This window comes from Tigriopus californicus, chromosome 2, assembly GCF_007210705.1.
Source record: "Tigriopus californicus strain San Diego chromosome 2, Tcal_SD_v2.1, whole genome shotgun sequence".
Classification (NCBI taxonomy): domain Eukaryota; kingdom Metazoa; phylum Arthropoda; class Copepoda; order Harpacticoida; family Harpacticidae; genus Tigriopus; species Tigriopus californicus.
Window position 1 is genome coordinate 1,332,245 of NC_081441.1, and position 25,481 is coordinate 1,357,725.

At 39.5% G+C, this 25,481-nt stretch overlaps 1 protein-coding gene and 1 long non-coding RNA gene across 2 annotated transcripts; both read right to left on the minus strand.

The window, feature by feature from the left end:
- Positions 1 to 2,999: 2,999 nt before the first annotated feature.
- LOC131893509 (meiotic recombination protein DMC1/LIM15 homolog) lies at positions 3,000 to 5,725 on the minus strand. Its single transcript, XM_059243558.1, has 3 exons — positions 5,432 to 5,725; positions 3,654 to 4,127; positions 3,000 to 3,573 (listed from the first exon to the last, which is right to left on the minus strand). Exons 1-3 carry the CDS (start codon positions 5,723 to 5,725, stop codon positions 3,295 to 3,297), a joined length of 1,047 nt encoding a protein of 348 aa, XP_059099541.1. The 3' UTR covers positions 3,000 to 3,294.
- Positions 5,726 to 19,783: 14,058 nt separating this feature from the next.
- On the minus strand, positions 19,784 to 25,481 carry LOC131893640 (uncharacterized). Its single transcript, XR_009374726.1, has 2 exons — positions 24,711 to 25,481; positions 19,784 to 20,404 (listed from the first exon to the last, which is right to left on the minus strand). It is a non-coding gene; the product is annotated as an uncharacterized LOC131893640 (long non-coding RNA).

A 25,481-nucleotide genomic window follows, 5' to 3' on the forward strand; every position in this document is an offset into this window, starting at 1 on the left:
ACTCAGTCGTCCCGCGACCGTTTGAATCAGCGACAGCCTCTCGGGGCCTAGAAGTTCAGCTTCAATAATTCATTAATAAAGCCGAGCTCTGGCATTCACGCACCTGGTGGACCCCATCGGCCAGTGGCCGCCCGGGGTGGGGCCCTATGGTCAATCCCCCTTTTTTATGAACGGGGCTGGGACTGGGGTTGGGATTTTAAAATCAACTAGCCGCCCCGCCCTGCCTTCGTGGCTTCAACTTCTGGGCCCCCTTTAACCGTCGATTTAAATGTCGCGCGCGACCCGGGCTCGACCCGGGCTGGCCAGGGAAGTGAAGGGAGACCGGCTGGCCGGCGGGTTCAAATAGGGCGGCGTTAATCGGCTGGCCTAGCCTAGGGACCCTAGCCTAGCCTTCGCTTCCCCTGCTATAATTCGGGTGGGCCTCGTGATAGGCATATCTTCGGACCCATAGACTGGCCAGTGGCCATTCCTGGTGGTCATAAAACCTTATCCAATTGCCCGAGAAATACCCCCACACATCTGGACTTTTTTCGAGCCCCCCTCAACACTGACATGCTTAAAACCATTACCACCCTTTACCACCCCTGAAATTTTCCCAAACCTAATTAATGAACATTGGGAGCACGCTCAGGTAGCACTTTTTACTTCCTTGGGGAATTGGAAAAGGTGATACGATCAATTTCACTTCTAGAAGGAATGGAAAGGCCCAAGTCTCATCGTGATGAGCTCCAAAATGCCCTGACTATATTTTTACTTCCATTCCAAAACTAACAAAATAGGATTTTCATTGTCATAAAGCTAATAGGTATTTTTCTTCTTTTTCTGGCACAATCTCAAAATAGCTGAAAATGTTTTCAGCAGCTTTGCGCAAAACCAGCCTCCAAATCAAAAGTTTCGCAAAATTGCTTTGATATAATCGAAAACACGCAAAGTTCAGCCATTATTGCACATTTGCACAAAAGTCAATGAAGCCTCCAAGAAGAAACAGTTTTTAATCAGTTTCTTCAAAGTCTATAAAATTGCTTGTCGTATGTAGAGACCAAAGTACGTAAGTGACTTTAGTCTCTAGTTGTATGTAATGTCTTCAGAATTCAAGTGACTGTGTAAGTACATTTACTTTTAATTATGACAAACATAGTTTTAGAAATTACACTTTTAGGGTATTTTAAGTGACATAACACGAAAAAGCATTTTCAGCCTTTTTAAGATTAAGCAGGTAATAGAAAAATCAACTTTTATAACGGTGACATTGGAAATCTGTATCTTTCTTTTTTTTTTTTTTTTTAGAAATTTCACTTCACAAATAGACGGGGTATTTTGCAGCTAAAAACAATGAAAATTGGGGCCTTCAAATCCCGCGTAACTAAGAACCAGTCGAATGGATCCAATCACAATTTCTGACTACTAGGGGTGTATTCAGTTTGCTTGTTGTTTAAAGGCTTTTTTGAAAGCATTTCAAAGAGAACACAATTCATTGGTACGTGATTCAGTATTTTGATTTATTTTTATATTATGGCTGTTCTTAAGTACTTCTTTAAATATTCTGCCCTGTTTTGATCAAATATATTTATCTATGTATTTATTTGGAAAGCACTATTGTACTTTTGTATAGTGTATGCCTGTGAAGGAGAAAAAAAACAATATCGTTTAAATATTTCGCTTCTCCATTAAGAGCATTCCAATTCAACGCAATAGATTGGAGTGTGAGAGCGTTGACGCAAGAATCACGACCTAGAGCATAACGGGTTTCCATGTCATAATTTGGCTGTTTAATGGAGAGCAGCCATTCCAGATGAGTTCACTCTCCAGCGACATCAGGAGCTCCACTATTAACAGTTTCTTATGAGCATACAAAAAATGGAGCAATGAATCCTATTCGGTGGATGGTCTTACAAATAATCAATCCATTCTTGGACGCTCCCATCATCGGATTGATCACATTCCTTGCAATCGCATAGAGGATGATATCTCTCTGTTTTGAGCGAGTGCGGATTTCGGTTTGGAAATAACCATCTTTTTCCGAGTTGTTTGAAATTGTCGCTCAAAATGAATATCAGAGTCATCCCCAAGAGCCGACACATTCTTGGGAGTAACAGGACTTGATCGTAGAGGAGTATTTCGAAAGCCCAACATGGACATCGTCAGGATATGACTTGATTCGGCTAAATTCGGAGCAAAGTGCGAAGATCCAGTGCAAATGAATGATCTCTGGAGGGATGTAACACAACACTTGCAGAGAAACACTGAGTGGTGCCCACATACTCTTCCAAGTTATGAAACAGAATCTGGTGAAGAGAAAACGTCTTCAACTGTGAGTATAGATATATGCTTAGCGGTTTTAGATCAGTTTTAAACGCCGAAATAGTTTCAGGGAGGGGGAAGGAGCTTATTACATGTTGAACAACCTCTGAGCACATCTTTTAAGATATCCTGTGCACCACTTTGATCGAGAAATTTTGATTCAGTCAGAAGACGTTTCAGCTTGTTTCGGCAAAGCTCGAAGTCTGAGAAAATAAATTTGCCCCCCTACATCAGCCACAAGAAAATAGTGGCAATTTAGAACGGTGTCTAATTCTTTTTTGGTTCCTCCGCTTCAATTAAATCTAGTTTCACGCCCTCGTTTGAGCAAAGTGGAGCACCCACATATATGATTCTAAACTTGTTAAGGTTTAAGGTCATAGGAATATTCTTAGAAATGTATCTTCACCAACAACGCCTCGCCGTTTACGTCTATCGCAATCGAGTCTCTTCGACGAATCTCGAAAAGGATGTGAAAAGAGACCTGGAATTGATTATGATCCCAATGTCAATCGTCGTGCAATGCTAATGAGCCCTTCTCTTGGACAAGTTTTGATACATAGTCCGAAGACTTTGAGATATTTGTCGAAAAATGTTTCCCCAAAAATACGATACCTATATATCTTATACTATACTCTGTAAACACGAGATTGAGAGCAATACTTTGCTTTCGGTGTGCCCCCAAGATGTTGGAGGGTTACTAAGGAGAGATCGATGGACGTTTATTTTCAAAGATTCTTAACAATCACACTTCAAGTGAGACCATGTGGTCATATTTTCTGGTTTCTAGTGTTCTAGTGGAGTGGATCCATAATAAACAAAAATGTTGTGAATTTAGAAATTGGTATTAGAAACATCTTACAGAACATGGCATACTTGGTTCAAGAAACAAGGTTTCAAGGAAGAAACTCGTTCTTCTCCGGGCATGAGGATAAAATATGTCTGGAATCCTGTCAGTTAATTCGTAGCAGGAAGAATTTGTGCATTTGTTGGTTATCAATCTTTGGGGTCACCAATACCCCCGTTGTAAATGGCAAACGTGGCCTCACTCTCCGGCAAATCTGGGCTGTCATAAATCTTCGCAATTCTGCACTCTCCGCGACCTTTCCTCAAAGAAATTCGTGTAGTGGAGGCATGAGCTAGAATGTTGCCCCCGATGGGTTTCTTGGGGTCGGCTTGAAAAGACAAAGTAGCCCCAGGATCAGCCGTCATTTGGTTCGTGATAAACACGGCAACATTATACTCTTCCGATATTTTCTGAAGCCGTGACATCATCTAATCCAAACGAAATATATCAATGAATGAGAATAGTGCAACTCTTACTCCCAAACCAAGTGTCGTTGATGTTCACTTACTTGGGCCAAATGTTGTTGTCGGTCCGCTAACTCTCCCCGACCGGAGTAATCTACCCTGAACAAGGCCATGATACTATCAACGATTAATAACTTGAACACCCCTGGCTCTTCGTGGAACTTGGCCGCTACGAAATCCAGAAGCTCCATTTGTTGCTCGGAAGTATAGGCCCGAGCATAGAGCACATTATCCAAGACCGCTTCTTGATCCAAACTGAACCGGTCGGCAATCGGTCGCAGGCGGTCGGGTCGAAATGTGTTTTCCGTATCCAGATAAACCACCTTCCCCCCCGTATAGCCTCCGTTGCCCGGCATTTGCGTTGTGACGCATAATGTGTGCGACAATTGGGTCTTTCCGGTTCGAAACTCGCCAAAGGCTTCGGTGATCGACATGGATTCCACTCCTCCTCCCAGGAGCTTGTCCAATTCTGAACTCCCAGATGACAAACGAAACACATTGCGACGGTTGAGACTGGCCTAAAAGGATTTCACAGAAGGCCTCTTTCAAAAAACCTGACTTAGTTGGCAACAAACCAAAAACTTGATTGAACGAATCACGGATGTGAAAAGTAAACAATGCCCAACATAACTTGTTATTGTGGCCAAAACGATGGTCAAAAATTTCTTTCCATACAGTACAGTACATTCCATATGATCGTTTTTAAACATATAATACACAAACACTATCTTTCCGTAAAAAACGAAGGATATAAACAGTGATATTCATCTCGTGTTTGTTAGGTCTACATTTTTAACTAATTGCTTTCATATAAACAGTGATATTCATCTCGTGTTTGTTAGGTCTACATTTTTAATGAATTGCTTTATTTTTTTATCATCTCTTCCTTATAGGCATGGTATTGAATGCTTTTGTTAGGTAACTAAAGGCGTATTTTTTTCATTTTTTTGGCGAATTTCCGTACGGTTTTTGTATCCCATTGCTTTAGATTCTCACACAATGATGGTATTGATTTTTGAAACCACTCGTCTATTTTGTCCTGGACCATGATTTGGGGATGCTTCAAAATTTGATTTTTATGCAGAAGTCAGATCTGAGTCTACATCGAAATTCAATTTTTTCCTTCATTTTCTTTGCACGACTACATTTCTGAGCCCAAAGAGCAAGAAGATCGTGAAAAACAATGATTCAGCAAATATTGTCTACTTTCGTTTTCGGAACTTATTTTGGCTGATTTTCCAAACCTAAAAAACTATTTTGACCAAAATCACGAGCTACTTTTCCGATCTTTACACTTCACCTATCTTGTTCGTTCAAGGCTTTTGATGAATTTCGGGTCAATTTTTACTTGAATGGACGTGGAAGAACCCCTTAAGCATCATCCGGGATGTCTTGTAATATTATCGTGGAGGAAATTCACTTCAAATTAAGAGGTTGTTCGTTCTGAATGTCATATTTCGAATTCTAATCATGATCACATTTACCTGGCTAGGTTAGCAGCTTTACCTGTATTCAATCTTTCTTCCCCTAATCTCATCAACCCTCAGCTTTAGCTACCTCATTTGAATCTGAACTATCATTTTTCACTTTGGAACAGCTAGTATTTTTCAAGCTCTGGTAAATGTGTCGATGAATTGAATTGCTGAAAACGAAGAATACTTGACATGGAGCCCATTGAAGGCCTCTGACCTGAAGTGCTTCAATTTTAGATCCCCTTTACTAGTTTTCACCTGGGTCCGATCAAGTCAAGCTTGACCCAAGTGAAGAGCTGCCCTGATTCTACTTGGACCAGAAACGACTGGTAACAACAACAACTAACTACCTGCAGGGCTGTGATGAATCCCACCCCGCCTCCTTCTCCTTGCAATTTCAAGATGGCCTCTTTGATTTTGTCCACTTTGGCTTCACTCAGGCCCTTGATGTTGCACAGCTTCTTCTTGGTGATCATTTGCACGCCTCGCACCGTGCAAATCCCGGCCGTCTTCAGTTTCTTGATGTCGGCCACATTGATCCCGTGGGCTTGGAGCAAATCAATGTCCAGGATGAAGTCGTCATCCTCGCCTTGTTCCATGCCACCCACCACACTGGATCCATCCCCTCGCGCTTCCAAAGCCATGGTTGAATTCGGACAGTCGGACCCTTGAAATGGGCTCCAATTTCCAAGACTGGGATTTGGCGGCAAAAACTCCCGTCACTCTCTTTACCCACACCTTTCAGGGTTGCTGTTACTTCGACGTGCTATGTCAAGGATGAGAAATCATAAAAAAGCCATTATGGACCAAGTGGCACAAAATGATGGCAGAAAGTGGCAGAAATTCCCCCTAAATGGATTTCTGCCAACGAGGATATAACTCGGATGGGAAATTGTTTGAAGCCATTTTTGACCCCTCATTTTCATGAGAATAGTTCAATAGAATTGCCTTGATTAAAAGATTAAAGTGTAACGGCAATCTGTCTCCAAAATATCTCTATTACAGGGCCTACAATGAAAGTTCCTCTTAACAACTTTGGGTTTCTGGTGATTCCACAAAATTGGCATCCCTAATTCACCCATTAGCCTGTTTTCTCGATATTGGAATCCGACCAGAGTGACCAGGAAGCATTTTATCATGCTATTTTTTGAAAATTGGCATAATTTCAAGGATAAACGTTATTCTCCACCGATTAGTTGGCGGTGCTCATTTTTGAATTTGTGACAAACTGTTAGAAAGGTTTGGAGAGAGACCTTAAAGGCTATTAATATCGTGTCAGGTTAGGTTGGGTTAGGTTAGGTAAGGTTAGGTTAGGTTTGATAAGGTAAGGTTAAGTTTAAATAAGTAGCACTGCCAACTAATCGGTGGAGAATAACATTTACCAACTTCAAGGCCCCTAACATGGTTTGCTTACTTTACCGTTGGTCTGTTTTTTTTCCATGGTCTTTGCATCATAAAATTTTGTTCAGCATTTGACCAAAAGGGCGGAAAAGCAAAAAAACTTTGCCGGTGAATAACGTTATTCTTTCATTATACCCTATGGCCATTCCGTGAAGTTGCTACATTGTAATCATATATTGATTCTCCATATGGCTAGTTCCGGTACTGTATTGGGAGAACTTTCGTTTTCTAAGTTTCCTGGTTTGATCCTTGGCTGGCCATGTCCCAGCTTCTTTGCAGTATGTAAGTTACGGCATGAGTGGCTGCTTTAACAGCATAAATAGGCGAACCTGCGGTCATTTTCGAGAGTGAGGTAATACTTAATGTTGGTGACATTATGCTGTGATAAGAGCGGGATTGTCCCTCAAAAGAGGTGCTCCCCAGCTTCGAAAATTTATCATTTTTCAAGACTAATTTTACATTTGCCCAACTTTTGAGCCGAGTTTTGTCAGGAGAAATCTTTGGTTTGATTATCTCAACAACTTATTTTTGTTTGAATAATCATTGATTTAAAGAAGCGATAATTTCCTATGAAATCCATCGTAGGGGCAATTTGGATGTTTTAATATTCTGGCAGTCATATACGATATACTATTGTAACTGCAGGAACTCAATTATCAAATAGTCCACTGCCAACAAGATGTCTTAGATTAATAAACATATATTATAGTAACCCAGACGAGTGTCACGCACGTGGTAAGGTGGGGGCATTCTCGAACATTACACATAAACATGAGACCGGAAGAGAAAAAACAACTGGACAGGAGGAAAGTAAAGTCAACATCGTAATCGTTTTGGCGGCAAATCCAAATTCCAGGGATGTCGCCCCAACAGCTATAATACATAAGACATCTGAGGACTTGGTTTTAAATTGATGTACTGATCTAAGCGATTTTTTCCCTCTTGTCCAGAGTATAATGCAAATAGGATTCTCATTGTGATTGATTTTGAATCTGGCACCAAAATGTCATATCATTTACATTGTAATTGCAGTAACATTTTGGAACAAAATTGTTAACCTGAACATTCAAAACTTTGACCTTGAAAATAACGGTTTTTTTTTCAGTTTGAATTTCTTGCCTCCTTTGCCTCTTTAATTTGAAACGGAATGCTTTATAGTTTGATTTTGCTTGCCCGCACTTTCGACCAATGTCAGTCTTTGTTTATATTTAGCATAGATTTGTGACATAACGGCGCCAAGCCCTGATTGAGACACCCATCATAAAATGGCAGGCCGAGCAAGAGAATTGCCATCTGAAACAAAAAAAAATCATACAGGGATTTTCCATTGACGGCTTACTCTACATAATCCAAACACAATGATTGATGGGTGGTATTTGAAATTTCAATTACGGGCAAAAGCATTGCGTACTGTCTTTGAATTAACGTAATTATTGTTTATTGTTGCTGCCACTCGAAAACACAATGTGTATGGAAGAGTATAGGCAAAAAAAAAATAATAATTTATTTTTCATTCTCATTGGTTCTCAATCTATAAGGAGCTTCAGCCAAATCACTGTGGGTAGCCCAACTTTCGGCACATGCAAAAACTGTTTATTGTTGTGTGTTGGTTAACATGAACCAACTAATTATTTGACAATTTCATTGTACTTCCCCTCACACATTTGAGTCCAACCAAATGACTAGCTTTAAAGAGAGTGAAAAGTTTTCAAAATAAAAAAAAGGAAAGATGACTGTTGTAATTTATAGCTGATAATATTTGAAGTATGATGCTTAAGTATACATCAAGGAACAAAGGACAAAATGTCCTATTTGTGTCAAGTGTCAAGAATTCTTAATTGTGTAAGAGTTATCGTCCAAATCGTACAAAAGTATTCCATGCTCAAATAAAAGTTGTCACGTTTTCACCGTGCCCTTTGAACCCCTAGGATTCAATGAGTTGAAGGTGTTGGTGAAAAACTCGTAAACACACGTGCATTATTTGTTTACTACTATATTTTTCACTCTTGATTTTCATGCTTTGTTATTTCTTTCTTGACATTTTGCATTTTTCCAAAAAATAAGCCATTTCAAGTAGGGGCTCGGCAGCTTCGGAAATTCATCATTTTGTAAGGGTGACTCATTTTGCTTTTGGCCAACTCTCTAGCGAAGTCATGTTACGTGAAATATTCTTTTTTTGTATTAATCTTAGCCACTCAATATTGTTCGATAAATGATCATTTAATGAAAAAAGCGACAATCTCTTTTGAAATCTAGCATGGAGGCAATTTGAAGTTTTGTTGCATTCGGGCAATCATCAAGTTTCCAGTACATAGGGGATTTGCCGACATTAGCTTGAGATTTATGTACTGTTCTGAAGGTTTTTTCCTTCTAGCCCAGAGTATGATGCAAAAAGGATTCTAATTGTGACTGATTCTGAAACAGCTACAAAAAATGTCGAGTTTTAGTAACATTTTTGGACAAAATTATTGACTGGAACATATGAAACTTTGACCTAGAAAATGACGATTTCCGTTCAGTTTGAATTTCCCGTCTCTATCGTCTTTTCACTTTGACTGCTCACTTCTTTGACGTTGCTTACCCGCACTTTCAACCAATGACACCTTGTTTACATTTTGGTCGCACTTTGTGACGTTAGGCCGCTGACTCCTATTAGGGTTTCACGTCCCTGACGTCATCGCTGAATTTAAACGATTTAAACACTGACGATCATGTAACTTCAAAACCCAAAAGTAGGACACTTGCTCCGACTCATTTTCTAACGGACTTTTACAGTCCGATTTTGGTGCTCTAGTTGCGTGATTATGAAAACGTAACATTGCATTAGATAGAATCATTTAAGCAATCTTCTCCACCACGAGTCGATGACAAGCCACTAAAACTTCTATGACAGGGATTGATATGTGAAACTGAAGAGTTAATCTCCAACTTAAAATAAAGGTATAGTGCACAATGACTTTGTATTCCCATCTTTTTGGACTTCCCTGATATTTTTCATGAATCATCACCAGTGTTGGGGCAAATCCAGCAAAAGCCAGACTTGTACCCGTCCTTTGAGTTTTCAAGTTTTTGCCGGAATTGCTGAGTCTGGACTCGAGTCCGACAAAACACTCAAGTCCAGCAGAAGACTCGAGTATTTTACTCAAGTCAGTTCTGGCAAAAAGACTCGTCTTGCGAAATTCTAAGAAAATATGAAATTTTTATTTTTGACAAGTCCTTTCATGAAGACTCAAGTCCAGCCAATTTCTCCAAAATTGAGTAAATAGGGATTCAATCTCGGCTTGTATCACAAACGCAAATACTGGTCAGATAGAGATCGTCATTTTCACACTCAACCCATTCTTAAGTAATCAAACCAAAATAACATGTCTGAAAAGAAAGGTAAGTAAGGAATGGGGTAGACAAACAACCCCATGATGACTTCTGCTCGTGACTTATGATGTTGAGGATGTCATTGATTATTCTGTTCAACGAAATGCTGCAAATTACTAATCGCAACTAAAGTACCAAAATCGGACTCTGAAAGTGTGTTAAAGAATCATTTCCGATTCAAACTAATTATTTATACGTTGATTTCAGTTTGTTCCAGAATTTCGCAGTCGGTTGAGCATCCTAACGGAAATTCTTATCTGTTTTGTATTTTACATTCGGTCATCTGTTATAGCTTAAGCAGAGACTTTATGCTGACAGATCGGCAAATGGACGACCTCAAACAAAGAAATCTTAAAACTTCCACTCAACTAGTTCTATCATAAGAGGTTACAACTTATTGCTTTATTCTCAAACAAGCTAGAATAGCCTGAATGCCAATGGCAAAAACAGCAATTGGCCGCTTGACAATCAAAGGCAGCTTAACTTACTTGGACAGGTGTCACGTCTGTTTTATATTAAGCTCTAACTTTGCCAGAAACGCGAATTTTATACCTTAGAATTATAGGCATTATTCTGCGTTTCACGTTCAAATCTATTAGAGGTCTAAAAACTTTATGATTTGGCAAGGCATAGTAATCCAATGGATTAATCTTACAATTCCTAGCTTTAGAAAATACAAAGAAGTGGAATTGTCAGATATGTGACTAGGACATGAAAATTCTGAAGTGATTTAAATAAAATTGATGTTACTATTGACATTTTTCATATACATTTTTTACTCGTTTTGACTCCAAGTTGAGTGCGAGCAGATGTATTGTAGGTCGTTCAATCCTTGTCGAGCACGTATGAGGTTAACATCTCGTCATTTACAATGAGTGAAAGTTCTTCGTCTTTTCAAACCTCGTCGTCCTTGAATCCAGTAAGCCCAACCTCTCCAAACCAAATGGTCCCGCCTCTTTTACATGGCCGTTGGTACAAGGTAATAAACATTTTCCCAAAAGCATTCAGTGCCCTTTAGTGTGTTCGCTTCTATAACTATTGATTGGTAGAATTCATTCATAATGCATGTACTCACCTCTAGCGGTGCAATTTAGGTGAAATTTGGCTTCGTTGAGAGGCAGAGCACATGGTAAGAGTTGCCGCCTTGGAAGAGCATTCAAGGGCATTCACTTGCAGTTCGAGGGCATTGCTCAGACATTTTTTTCAGGGGAATGACCTTGAATAGCAACACTGTCTGGGCATTGACAGATCAGAGCTAGAGAGAAATGACCTTGTGTAGCAACACTGCGTCCAACAAGCGTTCGAGGCAACAGCCGGCTGGCCAACAAGACTTTTCAGAGAACGACAAGGCATTGACCTTGTGAAGAGGAAATAATGCCTCATGGAGCCTCGCCAAGGCCCTTTCACGATCTCTTTCATGGCCAAGGTCGATTATAAGTCCTTCACAAAGGTAAAATTAGAGTGAGTGAAAGCCAACGACTGGATCAAACGAGCATAGGCCTTGGGAGGGGATACCTAGTTTTGATGGTCAGGGTATGTTCTGAAAGTTAGAGAGGTTTTTTATGGAGCATGGGGAGGCAATTCCGTAATCTTATATGAATAATTAAACCATTTTGTATTGTAACCACTGGGTACAGTAATTTCGTTCTCAATATTTGAATCCTATTTGTGAGATAATGCAACGCATAAAACATGTTTTGATATGGATTCAAAATGAAAAATCTACATAATTCATGGCTTTACTAGAGGTCAACTTCATGGAAATTGGACCAGAAATGAATAAACTGATGTTAATCAATAAAAGTGTTCTAATTTCTATTATGCAAAAATGATGGCTCATTTCAAAATTAAATGAGCACCTTCATAACGTATTGTATTGTCTCTAAGCTATTTTCTTACTACACAACAGTAGTGATTCCAGATTCTGCCAGGAAACTGGATTCTAGACAATAAAATCAGTTTTGCCCAGTACAGAGGGAGGGAAACAGTCTATCCTTAACTCAACAAGTTAAAATTATGGATTCCTTTCACACTAAATAAACAAATGAACTTAAGATGTTCAGTCAAAAAAACCATCACAACAGTTTCCATAATACATTTGATTACTTAGCTATGAACAGACAAGTGTCATAAAGGCAACCCTGTTCAAACCTCCGAGAATGTATGACGTCCGTACTTTCTGGACTTAACAGAATAAGCCTGAGAGGAACGCCAAGTAACGAAACTGGTCTGCCTCCGTAGCGCAGTAAACGTCATATTCAAGAGCAACAGTTGGAAGAGTCCATGTTTCAACAATATGTAGGGGGGTCATCCTGGCTTTGATGAGGATTCCATTAGGTCGACTCATTTTTGTAGAATTCGCGAAAACATAGTGGCCTTGAAGATATGATATCACACTTGAAATTTATAAAAAACAATTGAGCTTTATTAGTACAAGGAGTTTTGACATTAACCTCCCTCCCCTCGTTTTGGCCGAGTTCATCTGAGCTAAGAGGGTTCACTCTCAAAAGAGCAAAAGATGCTTGATTCAAGATCCTGACAACTATTTTTCAAACTAAATCATTTAGGCTTCATTTTCATGATATGTATGTTTAACGACTATTGGATATTAAAGGGGTGGTTGAAGGAAAGACATTTATGGGAACTTCTTGAAGAATGAGATAAATCAGACTGAATTAATAAAATCAAAAGAGAGATATTAACGAGTAACAACGGAAAGGATAAGACTGAGCAGGGTAAAGAAGTGAGCGGGAAACTATTTGAATGAATCTATAACATTATGGGTAAAAACAATGGAAGCAAAAAGAACATTTTTGAGATTTGAAAATGGTTCAAGTTCTCCTTTTTACCGAATCACAGATGACGTTAGAAATAGACAGCAAGGGTAGTGGGGATAAAGAGTAGCTTTCATAATGGTCAATATAATGCATTTATATCCCTTTGTATTAGTTGGGCTTTTGTAAACTCAGAAAGCATTAACCAGGTTTGAGCTCAATTGAACGTTATCTCCACGTCAAAAGGAAAGCCTAACCTAGCCAAAAGATTCTTAATAAAGAAAGATCAGCAAAGGTGAGCTGATTCTCGTCCTTTCTGATTAGGCGATTTTCTCCTAGGTCCCTTATTCCCATTGGTGGAGGATTTTTGAGGTTTGCCATTGTCTATAGTTATCGAAATCAAAAACATCAAAAGATACTGCAGTCGAAAAGATTTGAAGCATGTGTTTTGTTGGCGCTCATTAGAGGTAAAACTGCTGAACAAGGAAAGATCAGCAAGGGTCAGCTGATTTTACGCCTCTCTGATTAAGACGAGTTTACTCTTGGGTCCCTTTTTCTTATTGGTCAAGCGTTTTCGAGGGCTGCCGTTGTTTATAGTTCTCTTAAACAAAAAAAAACACCATAAAATGCTGAGTTGACAAGATTCAAACTATTTGTATGACATGCCCTCATTAATGCAAAAGACATGAAAGTCTTGATAATTCTTCACAATGGTTGGATGACTTGAAATAACTTGGGGAAAATGATTTGTAAAATTGAGAACCCTGCGAAGGTACTTTAGCGTGATAATTATTCTGATTTGTTTGAGTTTCCAAAATTCAAAGCGTCGAATGTGCAAATCAAAATGATTCTCGTGCTGGAGCATATCAACAGGGTTCCTAAATCTACAAAACATATATTTTCCAAGTTTTTTAAGCCATCCAACCATGAAAAAGAATTGCAAAGACTTTCCTCTCTTTTCCACTAATTAAAGATGCTTAATAAAGAAAGATCAGTAAAGGTTAGTTGATTCCCCTTCTCTCTGATTAGAGGATTTTTAAGGGTTTTCAAGGGCTGCCGTTATGTATAGTTCTTCTAATCAAAAAGCACCATCAATAGTTCATTTGAGTTAAAATTGGAAACCATGCTCCAGATACTCCAATATTTCTCACTCTGAAGTATTTTATCACAGTTTCAAATTTTACACTACATTTATTTTCCAAGTTTTTTGAATCATCTAAGAATTGTGAAGAATCAAAGAGACTTTTATCTGTTTTACACTAATAAGGACTTTAAATCCTTTCAAGTCTGAGGTTTATGGTGTTTTTTGTGTTGATGAATTGTACATATTGGCAGCCCTCAAAAACCATCCACCAAAAAAAGTAAGAGACCCCAGAGAAAATTCGCGTAATCAAGGAAAATGAGAATCAGCTGACGTTTGCTCGTCTTTCTGTATTAAGCATATTCAACCTTACCAAACAACTTGCCCCATCTGTTGTAAGGGTCCCTAACCTGCGAGGCTTAGATGCATGGCTCCCTAACGCTTTGGGGCTGATATCCAAGAGTCTTACAAATATTTGTAATTATGTCTTACCACTTTGATTGAACATCTTCAAAAAAATGTGAACTGTACTAGGGCGCGAGCACAATCTTTTTTTTGCTTATGAGTGCTATTAGGATTTGAAGGATTCTTTAGAAAGGTTGGACAGGATAATTGGAGACCTCTCTTTCACTTGGAAGCTGCACTAGTCACACCTCCTCCCTATTAACTAGTGATGGGATCAAATAAATTTTCAAAATCAGGATTGCCAGAAAGCTAAAAATCTTAGCACCAGTAGTTTCAAACATAAGGTAAAAGGTTCGCTTGGAGCTAAAAGGTAACCTTGGTTTGATGGGGAAAAATCAGGGTTACTTTTTTGATTAACTAACTGGTTTCTGATATTCCTCTAGTCAGGCCATATGCCACTGAAAATGTAAGTTGGTAGCCCGAGTCGCAACCTCCCGCGATTATTTATTTGATCCCAGCAGTACCAAAAACGTGAACTTCTGATAACGGGAATTGAAGCCAAGGCATTCGAGGAGAAGGTTTTTGCTTTGTTTCTTGCCCATATGAATTATTTCATCAGCCCAAATGAAAATGTTGGCCCCTTTGCAGGCCCTCAAATGGACATGTTGGCCCTCAAATCGCTCCTTATTTGGTAATATTGGCCCCCCAAAATCGTGGCTTAGCCGATCGTGTTAGATTTGAGTATTGATCCAGGTCACATCATGTCCACAAAAAGAAATTGCGTTCATGACATGTGACGAGCTGTTTATTTAGCAATCAAACTTGCTTATTTCCCATTTTGTTTGGGCGATCTGGCGTCGGAAATGAGGGACCTTCTTGTTGGGACATTGCAATAGGAAAAGGAGATGAAGTCATCACATTTTTTTGCAGTAAAAGTAGAGAAAACTAGAAGTTTTTGAGCTTCATAGCTCTTTGTTGAGGGATTTAATTACAGTTTCAAGTCATGTACGGTGTGGCGCATATTATATTAAAAAAAAATGATAGTAATTTTACGGACTTAAAGCCAATTCTAGAGGTCTTTGTTAGATCTGTAGCATCCTTTTGCGCCTAATTGGGTAACATTCTTCAAAACAATATAAGAATTATATTCAAAGATGTCCGAGCTCCGTGAAAAAGTCTTTGCGCGCATTGCTGGGTTGGTGATTACCAGCCAACCTTCATTGCCAAGTACTTTGGAATTGCCTGGAAGACCGTCTACAATATAAATTATGATGTACCTAATTCGGACAGATCGAGACCTTCCTGAATTCCTTGACCTCTTTTTGAACCTTCCAGACTCATTGTACAACTTTTTTTAACTTTGAGTAACGCTAACAGTAACGCGTTATTTTCCGTAAAGGTAACGATAATGTAACGGATTTTTGTCTACCCGTCAACGTTGCTTTCTTCTCTACTTAACGAGCGATTTTTTTATATTCCCTCTCAAATGCGATGACTTACTTGCCACTGATGGAATCAAATGAATAATTGCAGGTGTCATTTGTTTTTTTACGTCGTCATATTTAATAAACTAAACAAGCTTAAACAATGCGGTAATTTCAAATGCTAGACAAAAAGTATCCAAGCATGCGACAGATCGTCTCGGCTGGTCACCTTGTTTTTACTTTAGCCCAATTGAATCATGTTAAACTTCTGATTTTCGTGGTAGTTTGGATGGCTTTATTCCAATTAAAAGTTGATCTTCGAATTGAAGCGCTTTGCATACATGTTTGGAAGGCATCAATCCGTTTGATATTGTGTTGGTCTTTCCAAGATAAACTCATCCGCTCGATTAGGGGCAGAGTGAAAAGTTCATTTGGCAATTTTGGACTAGCCTCTGATGATCATCCATCATTACGCCGTTTGGTGGAGATTTCTCGAATCTTGTTCTATCGCCTCTTTATGAACGTAACATAGGGCGAGTGGTTCATGCGTGGGCTTAACGAAAGAGCTTTTCCGAGATAACCTGCTCAATGATGCTGAAGAAAGAGGACCTATCGCTTGTTCCTCAAAGACGAGTCCAAGTATTGCTAAAGATAAGCAAAGAGGGGAGGAAAGATGCTTGAATTGGACGAGTTCATCTCTGTTCGTTCTCCTTATTCCTTTAGCATCCCTACACGACTTGGCCTACTTATGAACCTCTTCTTACTCACTGTGTCCTCTTTCCCGGTTCACAGGCGTGCAAAAGGTCCTTTGTATGTATGTGTTATTCTCGAGGCTTTCCCGGTTGCCTAGCAATTCTCAGAACTTGTGGCTTTCCGTCCTTCTCTATCCATGTGCTAACTCGCAAGCGCCGCGCACAAAAGGGAGAAACAAGGTCGCCAACGAGGCCAAAAGGCACGGACAAAGAAAGGAAGGCAGAGCGGCAGGAGGAGCCTTTTCGACCACCCACAGCGCAAATAGGAACGCCAAGAAGCGCGAGGCCAATGCAAATCGTCAATCTCGCTGATTGGTCCCTGAAACGAGGAAAAGGGTTCTTTTCCCTCCTCTCCCCTCCTGAAAACGACCTTGGCTCTCTTGCCAAACGAAGGGGGAGCCTCAAACGGCCTTGTAGACTCCTCTCCCCTCTTCTTAAAGGAGAGGGGGCCTAAGGCCCCCCTTTTCTCTCTTCGTGCTTCCCTTATCTTGCTATTTTTGCACAAATGATGACAAGGCACAGCGAATTTATACGTGTGTACATATAGCCTACCTTGATGCCCGTCAGACGGGCCCTCGGCCGAGAAAGGCCGAGTACCAGCCTCCTCTCCAGGGATAAAAGGGGAGAGGAGGATCTTCTGGGGGGGGTATTTTTCGCATGAAGGCCACGGACACTCTCTGGCCTCTCTGGGGTCTCTGGGAGGAGAACAAGGATTGGCGAATTTCTCTGTCCCTGACACAAAAGCCACCTTCCCGACTCCAAGGAGAAAGTGTGCAAATTTCGAAGGAGGACATTGACCTCGATGCTGACTGTGTCGAGGTCATTCCTCTCTCCTTCGTTGCTCATTCTCTCGGTCCTCAGGATACTTCTGGGCATGAAGTAACTGGTGAGTCTGTATGTTCAGAGGACGAATGTAGTAGTGCGGGTGCTCGGGCACATTGAAAATTGAGGACAGATGAGAGGATTTCATAGGAGCGAGTGTGCGAGCCAAGGAAGGTGGAGGTGGTTGCATGTTCCCCCATCTTGGAGATGGCCTCGGAAGATCAAATCGGGTGGTGAAAGTTCCTTCCTTTGACCTCGGCCCCATTTTTGGGTGCCACTTTGACTTCCACCTTTGAGATCCCCTTCACATTTGGGGGCTGAAAGACCTTGGGGGAAAGCCCGTGGCCTCTTTGTTCCCATGGTTGCAAAATTTAGCTCAGAGTCCAATGGGCACAACAGGAAGTGAAGTGGAAGGTCGAATAATCTTGGTCCTTTAAGGAGGTTCCACGTGGCAATGAGGATGAAGGATTAAAGAAACGGGATTGGATTTGTGGCCGACCTACTTTTTCCCGAATGATGACAAAATCGATGGACTTAAATTTTCAAACTTCTTGTTGGGGCATTGAACGTACTTCTACTCTACTATTAGACCTTTTTTCCTTTTGATTGGAGCATAAATTATTAATCTTTTTCAAATGCCAAGTCAAGGTTTCATAAGCTTTCACATTTCCTATGTGGTAAATCTAGGTTACTCCCAGCTTATTTTATACTTCTTTCGATATGTGGCCTGAAGGATTAAGAAACGGTAATAATGTGAAGAAGATGTTTTGCAAGAATTGAAAACATGATTCATTTTCAGTAATTTCTTGCTCTGTCCTCTTTGCCAAGAAGAAGATAGAAAAATCTTTATGCACGCATATTTCAAATGTATCATCGCGCAACCTACCATTTGAAATTTCTCTTCACGAATAGAATTTTAAGTATCTGGCTCCTAAATAGATTTGTAGTCAAGTGGCTCATTACTCTATAAACTGCAGCTGAAACACTCCTAATTCAACGAACGAAGCAATTGTCTTTACTTCTTGAAGAGTCGTATCATTTGTCTATGCTAAATCAAACAAAATGTTTCTCTTGAAATTGTGATTCAGGGTCAGCTGGATTCGCCATCTTACAAGTGGATAATAAGCGTAAAAACGGCTTTAATTCTTAACGTCCTAACCAAGTTCATTAATTCTTGCCTATAAAAGGAAAAAATGCCTTTACCACAAGTGGATCGTAAATTATGAAAGCTGGTGTTCAAAACTAATTGCCTTGGCGGGTCCATTAACTTTCCTCTAAAACAGGGCTTTGTCATTCACAAATGGTAAAGCTATGCAATTTCTAAATATTAGCCAGCTCTGTGATTGAACTTCGTTTCCGACGTCAATTGACTTAATGTCATATCGTTCCACATTCGCTTCCTTCTCCAAGGAGCATTGACCCGACGGAACGAAGGCTGGCCAACAACGTAGAACATCGGGGTTTTTGGCCTTTTTCGCGACGTCTGGCTATTCGCACACCTCGAAAGACAGACGGCGAGACAAGCGCCAAAATACAGCCCAAGCCTCATCCTGTGATACCAGGAATCCACCACATCAATGGAAGACTTGGAAGATCATTTTGAACCAATGCATGGCGTTCCAGTAGGTTCTCAACTCTTTTTATCCTCTCAATACCTTTACGTTGGAGTTGAGTCTAAGGTTTTGCAAGCCATGAAAACAAATGGACCTCTCGGTCATCACAACTGAAATCGATCGTGCTTGCAGGAAGCTCCTTCCAAGTTGTGGAGAGATGTTTTGTCTAGGGGTCAATGATAAACCCTCCATTCCAGACGAGCCAAAACTATTGGACCTTTGTAGCAGTGCGGTAGTAGTTGGGCTTCAAAGTCCCCGTTAGTTCATTCTCAGGTAGGTGTCTTCAAAGTACAAGCGTGCCACCAACGGCGGCCAAGACCAAGGGACATTCGTCTGTATGAGGTGAATGCCCTCAGGCTCGATTGCAGCCATGCTTCCTCCCTTCTCCTTCTCCTTCTCCGCCTCTTCCTCTGGATAGAGTGCAAAAACGCAGACCAGACTTTCGATCTCGTTTTGCACATGCGACGCAGACGTCGCGAAAAAGACTCGCTCCTTCATGATTGTTGGTAACCCTGAACCTGAACTTGAAGCTAGTCTAATGGACAGCTTGAAACGATTAATTGATAACATTTCCAGTGGCATTTCTAAGCCAAAGCTAATTGTGAGCGAATGATTAAGTCTTGTTTCTGGTTGTTTGGAGCTTGTGTCTGGAAATCCTTGCGAACTTTTCGTATTTGCTCTTCCCCATCGGTTTTATGTAGGGTTCTGTCTGGCCGTCTGCATCGAAATTGCACTCAGAGTTTGTAGAAGGTCATTGTACGAATGTCGGGTAGACTTTTGGCGAATGCGACGGCTGCATTCAGAGCATTCACCTCCGAAATTGTTGCCTGTTTCGACAACTTCTGTCAAAAGCTGCTCTGAAGTATGTCGGGCGGGCACTTCTTAGCAAATAAATGGAGACTTTGTATTAGAATATATGAGTTCTATAAGAGAGAAAATAAGTTTCGTTCATGTCAATGCTTTACTCGATTAAAGAGTTGGGAATGCATTTTATGCTATAAATGACCAGTATGTAGAGTGAGTTTTTAGATCCTAATATATTGACTAGAACTGAAAGCTAAAAGAGGGGAACTTTTATTCACAATCACGCAACCTAGTCGAATCGTAATCCTGTGTTAGTCGTTGATACATTGCTTTTTCATTCCATCGTTCTATTATACTACAATATGACAATGGTGTTTCATTAATTGTCCATAATGGCATCTTTTTCTGTTGTCAATGGTTTCCAACGACTAATCCGACCTTGGGATGAGAGGATCGGATGAAATAGCTATTTCAACCGTTGCTCATGTGGTGTATTTATTTTCAGGCAACAATTGTGGCTGAATCGAGAACTCTTGTGGCACAAGAAGCAGTTCGATGACCCTTGCAGTTTGAGACGTCGTCTCTTCGCCATTCACTGCCTTTTTGCGCCTGCATCGTCTGCAGTCGCACCATGCAAAATTGCAGACAGTCTGAGAGCTAGCTCGGAACTGCTCGATGGCTGGATGGATGATGATAGTACGATCGACGACGCATCATAAATAACAAAACCTCAGAGCGAGCGAAGCAATAGAGGCAGCCGGAGAACACGAGTGAGCCCACAGTCTATACAGGTTCCAATACACCTCTCAAGGGAGAATTGTGTTTTCTTGGTTCATGGTTGGCGGGATGAACCGTGGCATTAATCCAAGGGTCAGCTGAAACGAAGACGGATAAATTTGTATTTCTTTTTTGGCTTAGGTATGACTGCATAACTTGAATGAGTAAGTTGGCCTTTCTCGCACTGTTATATTGGAATATAAAGTCAAAGAGAGCGTAAAATGACACGATTCTAGAAAATTACACTAATTCAATGGCATGGAGTGCAATCAATATGCATTGCTTTTGATATCCATTGTTTGGCTTTGTAGGGTTGAAAATGGTGCTTGGTAGTTTTAGGAGATTCAAGCTCAGTTTATCTTGACTAGTACTCAGATTGAAAATTGAATTCAAAATAATCTTGAAAACAATGTTCAAAATTCAACTGACTTACTCAAATGTAGGTTTTACTGGACACGGTGTTCAAACAGCCCTATCAAGTTTCCAGAGAAATTCCCAAGCACATCTTGGCATTTTTCTACCTCAGAAAATTATGACAACAATTTTGATTTCATTGCTTTATGAAGTTCTAGCCCACATAAAAAGCTTACATACCTAAAAACATTACAAAAACTAAAACTTTCAAAAACCTACTCAATGTAAATTGGGAGCAAACTTAGTTAGCTCTTGAATATGAATTATAACATCATCTATTTCACCGCTACTTAGTTACACGGGATTTCATGGTCCAAATTTTATCGTTTTTTGCCCCAAAATACCCCGGTTTTATGTTAATTTCCCAAAGACTTATTATCGATTTTCATTATTACAACAATAAAAGTTTATTTTCCTAATCTTGCATAGTCTCACAATAGCTAAAAAAGTCATACTATGCCACTTTAAACACACTAAAAGTGTAATCTTTGAAAATGTGTTTTACAATCATCATATGTACACTCAGTCACTTGTATTCTGAAGACAATACATACCAAAAATAACTTTTTTTGTTGAACCTGATTAAAAATAGCATCTTTGAGACTCCATTGATATGTGTGAAATTTTCAGTGACCGCTCAAGTAAATGTCCTTTGGACGGTCCTAAAATAATCTTGCAAAAATTGTACAAGGTTAAAACCTAAGGTTAAAACCTAATTTAAAATGATCCAAGAATAAGAAAATAAACTTTTTTTGTTGTAATGATGAAAATCGATAATAAGTCTTTGGGAAATTAATATAAAACCGGGGTATTTTGGGGCAAAAAACGATAAAATTTGGACCATGAAATCCCGTGTAACTAAGTAGTGGTGAAATAGATGATATCAGAATTCATATTCAAGAGCTAACTAAGTTTGCTCCCAATTTACATTGAGTAGGTTTCTGAAAGTTTTAGTTTTTGTAATGTTTTTAGGTATGTAAGTTTTTTATGTGGACTAGAACTCCATAAAGCATGTGACATCGAAATTTTTTCACATAATTTTCTGAGGTAGAAAAATGCCAAGATGTGCTTGGGAATTTCCGTCAAGACTTTAAAGGGTATTTTTACTATTGTGTGGATAGATGTAATGTCCATTCATGCCCAACTTTAACTAATTCATTGTTCGTGCCCCTTCCGTATCTTTCTCCTTTATTTTGGTTATTGGCACTCAACAAACTCAACATTGTGAAAAAAACAGGATGATTTTAGAGAATGATTTTTGAAGCAAAAAAATGACACATTCGGTTGATCATTCTCCAAAAAACGAAGCAAATGGCACACAATGTGTTGAAAGTGGTTTTCACTCTTTTGCATTCTGAGCAATTTTGAGTAAAAATAAAAACTCCAACGCCCAATTTTACTGCATGAAAAACGGGATTGAAAAAAGAATTATGACATCAGGTGTGGGAAAAAGATCTCTTTTGTAGCTTAAATCATACTTACCTACATACAGGCAGCCAAACAAAGTTCGTAAATATTTCAATGTGTTAGCTTAACTTCTCTCCGAGCTTTTGAAACACCAAATATAGATGGAATTTAGGCCTAGCCTTAAAATTACTGACAGACCACTTTAATTTTTACATTGCGCAGGCAGTATGAACATGCTTATTGTTAAATTTTGCCCTATTGCCTATTTTGTTTTTAAAGCCATGAAAAAAACCGTATTTAGTAAGTTTGTATTGAAAAATGGGTGTTACAATGGTTCATTTTTAATTAAAAATCAGAAGCATTTCAAAACCATATATTTCCAATTTGGTAAGAATAATCATTCAATTCTCTGACTAACGTCAATTTAATTGAAAACTACAATTCAGCTCTTGTTCAATGTATGCACATTCAAAACAGAAATTTCACGAAAAACCAAACACTTGCCTTTATTGCTCATTCGCAAATTTGGGATTTAAGCGAAGCAGTGGGTATGGACTGGGCATTAGCTGATTAAGCATTTTCAGACGTTTTCGTTTAAAGGAACACCCTGGTGTTTGTTTTCTGAGGATTCATTCAAATGTAATATCAAAATTGTTTCAAACTACATTATAAAATGTCTTGACCCAAAAATCAGTTGAATCAGAATTGGTCCCAAAATTCCTGACCAACTCTCTGTTCAGGGGCTTCTAATAGGGATCGGCTAATACCAACTCAATGGTGGACCGAGTATTTTAATGTTGTTCTTGATCATTTCTGGTTTTGTTGTGTTTTGTTCGTTCAGACACCACAGTTTTTCATTGAATGATACAAAATTCGTGCACTTTTTTTGCCACAAGAAATAAATTCCTAACTCCAACCATTGGCAGTCAGTTTGCCTAAGCTGTCTTCAAAAGTCCAGGGATTACAAACGAATATTGCCCATTGTGAAGTCATTTGAAACGTCGCCTTGGACGGTTTTGATTGACCTTGAGACGCTTGGGACTGAAGATGTACTCAGGATTCTAGTTGCAAATACAATCCTAGAGTTTTTGGTAGTTGCTCAAGCCTGATAGATCAAAAAGTTCAGAAATGACTTTCGCGTAACAGCACCCCTTGCTCGTTTACCTTTGTACAACAAATACTTGATTGAATTTCAGTTTTAAGTATCCCAAAGGTCAAAAGGCATCCCAGGTTGGCATAGAGAGGGGTAGGGCATAAAACAGTCAAGTGTTGATTGGCGACGGTAATGATCAATCGACTTATTGGTTTTATTTGCAATTCAGAAAGAAATTAACGTTTGCTAAATTTTGGTGGTCCGTTAAAATGTTAAGTCACAGGTCTGTTGATATGTTAATCATATATTCACGATTAAGAGAGCGTCATACCTTGTTTTTTATTGTTCATTGTTTGGATGCGCTCACATGTTATAGTTTTCTCACTTTGCTAAAGGGAGTGAAAGTAAGTTTGATGATTTGGGTTTGCCATTTTGCTTCCAGGTCAATTAGCGATAATTGATTAATTTTCGTTCCATTTGGTCAAAATCATTCGATCAGCTTGCATTTATAGTTCACTGTTCAGGTAGCCGATAAGGGATTAACTTTTTGCTTAATGATACCCATCACTGGATTTTCAAAATGATCTGTAACATTTTCCTCGTCCCGCAAGACAAGATGTTATAAATATATTTGTTTAAAAGGAGGAAGGGTCTGCTCGTAAAATCATAGACCAATATCTGCTCCAACGCCTCATTTGGTTATGTTATGGGCAACTATTTGATGCCCATTCAATGTTCATGGGCCAATACAAGTCATGATCAAGGATGTTGAATAATCCATTTTGGGCTGGGAATCATCAAAGTAGCTCATTGAGATTTCCCGATTGAGCTAATTTTCATTCATGAGTTTCTTATTTCTAATCAAGTATAAGAATTGCCAATATACGTAATGTCAACATGAAAAGAAACATATATTTCATGGTTCCCAAACTTTTCTCACTCGCACCCTTTTAAGTAAGGACACATTGAAATATATTTCTTATGGTAGCAAACCTTGACAATCAAATTCATTATTTTATGTTCGCGATCGAGGTAAATGTTTGTTATTAAAACTGACTGGGTTCGACTCCCGCCATTGGCCGCTTCCCTCAACTAAATCCGTCAGAATATCCAGCAATGAAGAAAACAGACTCTATTCCAAAACTAATGTCAAACAAAAAGAAAAGAGATTGAAGCTTGTTTCAACAAAAAAGTTTGAAAATGTGAATTATCAATATTTGGCACGATTAAAATTATTCAGGGGGGTGCCATCACTTCTAAGTGTTGCCTTTTCTATGTATATATTCTAAAAAAAAAATCAATGATTTTGGAGAGCTGCGCTTCCAATTATTAAACTTTTGAAACCAAAAGCAAAGAGGAATCAAAAACATTTTCGTCGGTTTTCTCAAAGTCCAGTAAATTAGCTTTGAAAAAAAAAACTGGGTTATGACCGACCAAACAAATCCAAGGGGATCATGACAAGATGACATTACACAAAGTTCATTCCTTACCAGTTTCATTAGTCAAGGATTCCCGTTGGATGAGTGTCATCTTGATATTGACCGACCAATGTTAAACTGAGACTTGTAGACAGGCAGACGTCTGATGGGTTTTGCACTAACCCGGCCACACTCTCGGCAGAACGTGGTTGGTAATCGCCTTTTGGGGAAGATTTGCCATTGATGATGATGTTGGAGGACTCCAAGCCATCAGCAATCACAATCATCTTGACTAGGCCGATGCACTTGGCGCTGTTTTGTTTTGGATCATTCCATTCTTCTCGCCGCTCGTCGGGGAGGAAACTTGGCTTAATTCTTTAATAATCTATCATTGGTTAATAGACTAGTGGGATGTGGAATGACTGCCTAATGACCTGCGGGCTCTTCTCGCAGGTTTATTGATGTGGAACGGTTCCAGGACCCATGAAACGGTCTTCCAAAATTGAAGAGTTCCAAGGCTTCGATCGGGTTAGGTAGACGTAGGAGTTGATTCAGTTTTTTTAAGGAACCTTAGGCTGAATTGTGTCTTGCGAAACTTAAAGTCAACGATTGGGGAAGAATGGAATGATCCAATCTCCCAACCCTTTGAGCTCCTCTGGGTTTGTTCTGTCTTCCTGGCTGGGCCCTGCAATTTTTGCTTGCACTTTGCACATGCATTCGCCCACAACTGACGAGCACGCAGCATGGGTTGGAGAAACTGCAGTTGCAAATTTCTGCCCTCGACTGCAAGGGAATAGGGATGAGCAGGTTTGGCAAAAATAGAATGTCACAGATGAACCAAAC